General features: G+C 36.6%; 1 protein-coding gene across 1 annotated transcript; it reads right to left on the reverse strand.

Annotated features, from left to right (window-relative positions):
- Positions 1–272: 272 nt before the first annotated feature.
- On the reverse strand, positions 273–3,766 carry LOC144565598 (uncharacterized). The gene is made up of 4 exons (XM_078315396.1): positions 3,182–3,766; positions 1,989–2,213; positions 702–1,583; positions 273–617 (listed from the first exon to the last, which is right to left on the reverse strand). The coding sequence occupies exons 1-4, from the start codon at positions 3,635–3,637 to the stop codon at positions 594–596; spliced, it is 1,587 nt and encodes a 528-aa protein (XP_078171522.1). The 5' UTR covers positions 3,638–3,766; the 3' UTR covers positions 273–593.
- Positions 3,767–4,606: the final 840 nt, after the last annotated feature.

Below are 4,606 nucleotides of genomic sequence, written 5' to 3' on the forward strand. Positions count from 1 at the left end.
ATTCATTGATCCACAAATGTATGAATGAATTAATTGCAACGAAAATTCATATCTGGTTCCCGTTCCAAATGATTTTCTTGTCATTTTTTCTTTTAAATAATTTTCATATGTTGGTAGACTAACCCTTTCAATTTGGTCTAACATGCATTCCTTGGCTAATCTATCCATTCGTTGCTGTCCGATATGACCTAATCTCATATGCCATACATTCGCATCAACATTTTCATCAGCATATGATGTAATTAAAGAAAAATAAGTATTAGAAGAAGTCATTATATTAATAACATCCAGAATAATAAAATCATTCGATACATATCAATAACCATAACACATATCATCCAGATACAACTTAATACTATTGCCACACATGTTCAAAGTAAATATAAATCTAAGAAGAACAACTAGAGATACAAGATTTTGTCGAATGTCAGGTGCAAAGAGAACATCATGTAAGAGGAGAGTTCGACAATCACGCATATTCAATTTGCATGTGCCTATACCCTTGACTAGTACACGAGGGTTGTTTCCTACATAGAGCCATTTTGAACATTGGGAAATTCGATGAAAATTCACAAACAAGTCTCGGTCTTTGACTACATGGTCTGTTGCTCCTGAGTCTATAGTCCACAAAAGATGAGAATCAGCAATAAAACAGAACTGAAAACATATGAAAAATATGAAAGTTTTTCTATAATTTGTACCTTATGGGGCTCTTTGCATTCACGAGCATAGTGACCCTTCTTGTCACAATTGAAACACTTGATCTTGACTTTATTATGCTTCTTAAAATTGTTCTGAGAAGCCTTTCCCTTGCCACGATCCTGCCCCTTGTGTTTTTTCTCTTGTTTGCCATTGTGATCATAATTTGACTTGCGTTTCTGGTATTGCCCTCCATTAGAGCTTGAACCAGCCAAATGCACAGCAGATTCAGTTTCTTGAGGCTTTGATGCCTCTATACGATCTTCCTCAAGTTCCAGATGCCTTGCTGCATCGTTGAAAGTTGTAACACTCTCGTTGTTGGTCAGATTCACCTTCATGTGTTCCCATGTATGAGGAAGTGAACGAATCACTGCTTGAAGTTGTTGCTCATCAGTCAAAACATGACCAGCATCCTTCAACTCACTAATCATATTTGACATCTCCCTGAGATGTTGCCGCACGCTATGATTATGACGCTTCTTGTAAGTGTCAAATTTGATAGTGAGTTGTCTCAATTTTGTAATAGAAGTTCCATCAAACTTCTGCTTCAAAGCAAGCCACATCTTAGAGTTACTCTCTATTTCAGGTGGTATTACTGGGCTATCAACCCTAATAGTGCCAGGCGATAACTGTTTGTTTATCTCAGTTCCAGTAGCAGCTGTGCTATTAGGGTCTTTTTCTTTGCACCAAGATTCAATGGTTCTATTGTCATTCTCCCCAAAGGGGTCATTTACAGATTCATATGGGGAGAGTGTTTGCTTTGGCTCCGGGGTAGCCACATCATCGATCGACATATTATTTTGGTGTATCTTTGAGTTACTCTCTGTTTCAGGCGGTTTTACCAGGCTATCAACCCATTCAAAGTGTTTGCAAGCTCCGTGACCCTAAAAAAACAAAATGGAGAAATGAATCAAATGATGCAACATGAACATATGTGCATTTCATGCATTACTGACTATGCCATTCCTTTTTTTCTTTATACACTTTAGTTCCTGTCTAATGTATCATTTCTGATGTAACATGCCTATTTGGTATACATAGCTTACCTCTTAGATTAATACATATTTGTCTAAACAAGTTTCTCTTTTTTGGTATAGCTTACCTCATAGATTAATACATATTTGTCTAAACAAGTTTCTCTTTTTTGGTATAGCTTACCTCTTTGCTAAGGATTGGCAATTTTATACGGTGATCAGGAGTCTCTAATTTGTAAAATTCACAGGGGTGTGTGTATACAGATATATACAAAGAGATCAATAGAGTGATGATAACAAAAGGAACTTATGTACCTTTTTTATAGGGCAAGCATAATACTTGCGGCCCTTGTTTTCTCCTTCGTGCATGGTCTGAACAATGCATGGTCCAGCTTTGCAAGAGCATGTTGGATTTTTAGGTTCTAAAGAGGTATTTTGGGGTTTAATTATCTTGCCCGGGCTCCTACTACATCCTTGGTCTGGCTTCAAAGGGCTTTGACAACTCGGGCCCAACCCATCACACCATTGAAAGAAGTTGCACTTTTGAAGTACATGCAAGAGCACAATATAGGTTATTGTGAAACAGAAGATACAAGAAATGAAATAAAATGCATTGGAGATATAATTAGAAGATGCTGCCAACATAGACTCATAGGTAATAACAACTCGTTTATCTATACATATTTGACCTAAGATAAGTAAAAATGTGGAGGGTGTCATGCCAGGTTGGTCTTGCCATTTTAGGTTTTCATTTGAGGCAAGGCGAACTGTTAACCTGTGTTTTAGCTGGATCAATTCCAAGCATTAAATTTTCATGAGTTTTTTCAGGTTTACGACCATCGTGGCAAGGTACAAAATTGAAGTCTAAATTTAAGAATAAACTTTCTGAAATTTTTTATGGATCAAATTAGCGAAAATATTGAGGTTAATAAATGATAGGCTATCATAAAAGGCATTGCAAGTTTCATTTGACTTTGTTGTGAATCCAGACTGGTTGCACCATTACTTTTCTGGGTTCTCCTGAAAAATAAAAGAACCAAACTAACAAGTAAACAAAATTAACCACAAGTTATACAGTGATGCTAGTTTAAACTTAAAGCTTATCATCACAATACGTGAGCTTAGCTTAAAAGACCATTTAATTAGCTTCAAACGATAAATTTGAACCATTGATGCTGATGTATTTGATGAGCCAACAGTTTTCATTCTATTTTTTTGGTGCCGGTTTTGTATTAACAATAATAATAGTTAACGTCTCACCCTTTTGATCTAACACAAAATTAACTCAAGAAAATAAAAAAATTTGGAATGCAAATGCTAGGCTAGTAGTTTTTTTTTGAAGATCATCCGTTCAATTTTTTTTTTTTTTGAAGCAGGACTGATAGTTTTCCTACTAGCTTCAATGCACAGTAAAACCCTGAAATGAAGTTCTGCTGGTAAAATCATCACACCTGCCCTCGGATGCATTGCCTTTCACAAATCAAAAGATAATAGAGACTGGAATTTACTATTTTAGCGGGGCATTTGTAGAAAAGGCGATTTGGGTTCTTCTCCGTGTGTGACGTCTTTACAATGCATGTGCCACCTCCACATGGACACTGTTTCTTCGGCACATCCTCACCGTTCATTTTCATCGTGGCCTGATGATCCAGCTGTCCAGAGCCATCCGCACCAGATATAAAGCATTTGTTACGATTATGCCCGTCTGGACTCACCACCACAGGGGTATTCTGGGAAGTTCGCGCCTTCGTCGGTTGACAGGTGTTGTGGTCTCTAGTAAAATGCCCGTCCTGCGAGGAAGGAGAGCATACTACTCCTACTCCATGGGTATTTTGGGAAATGGTCATCGGTATCACTGGAGGATCGGACGGTATTGGTACAGCCCCGCGAGGACTGCCACCATCGCTGACGCTATTACGAAAATGACCCTCTTGCTGCTGTGGAGAGGAGAAGGGCTTGCTCATTTCGACAGGGTCAATTTGGAGATTTTGTTCCGGACACGACACTCTTCAAACAATCTCCTTGGCTGGAGGAAGGAACCGCTGCACGATCCCACACTCTCCGTGCTCGTTTCTTAAATCTTCGAAAAAGTCGATATTTTTAAGGCCTCAAAGAGAGAGGTGATAACAGAAAGTAAAGTAATCGCAAATATGTAGGTGGCGTAAGGAAAACGAAGGTGGCGTTGTATCGTACAATTTCCCATCCGAAAAGGAAATAAATCTTCTGTTATTTCAATCCTGACTGATCAAATTTCTTAATACGCGAATCTTAACAAAGATGAACGGTTCAGATCTGAATAACATGTTCCTGTTATTTCTTTGAATAACAGCAGATTTATTTCCCGGAAAAAGGGATCACAGTGCACTGACTCACTGTGGTGCCTCGGTGACAGGGAGAAGAAAAGAATTTTTAAAATATATATATTATTAGTTCAAGAGTAAGCTTAAGCCTTAAGCTTACTAAAATGGTTGATGAGCTTAAATTTAAAATTTATTAGAGAGGTCCTGAACGATAATTCTAAAAGTCTAAACTATTGAAACTGACTTAGATGTATTGATATATTAAATTTATTAATTTTTAATTTTATTTTGTGTAAAAACATGCAGTAAAAAAATAATAAAAATTAAACGTATTTTATAACTTGTAAATTTTTATTTTCGCCATCTATTTTTGTAATTAAATTTGAAGATTTATAAATGTAAAGTGTAAATGTATCAACTTGTGAAATAAATTGGTTGATTTATATTTGTTGTTTGAAGTTGTATCCACCAATCATCTTGATAAAATTAAGTTCACACTAATGTCATCCAGTGTTGTAAATAATGGTATGCGGTCGTCGTACGGACAGGGAACCGCTAAGCGATTAATTGAAAAATAATCGAAAATAATGGATTATAATTAGAAATAATCGACGGATTAATCGAAAAAATTCA

This window comes from Carex rostrata, chromosome 1 (genome assembly GCF_964058835.1).
Source record: "Carex rostrata chromosome 1, lpCarRost1.2, whole genome shotgun sequence".
Lineage (NCBI taxonomy): Eukaryota > Viridiplantae > Streptophyta > Magnoliopsida > Poales > Cyperaceae > Carex > Carex rostrata.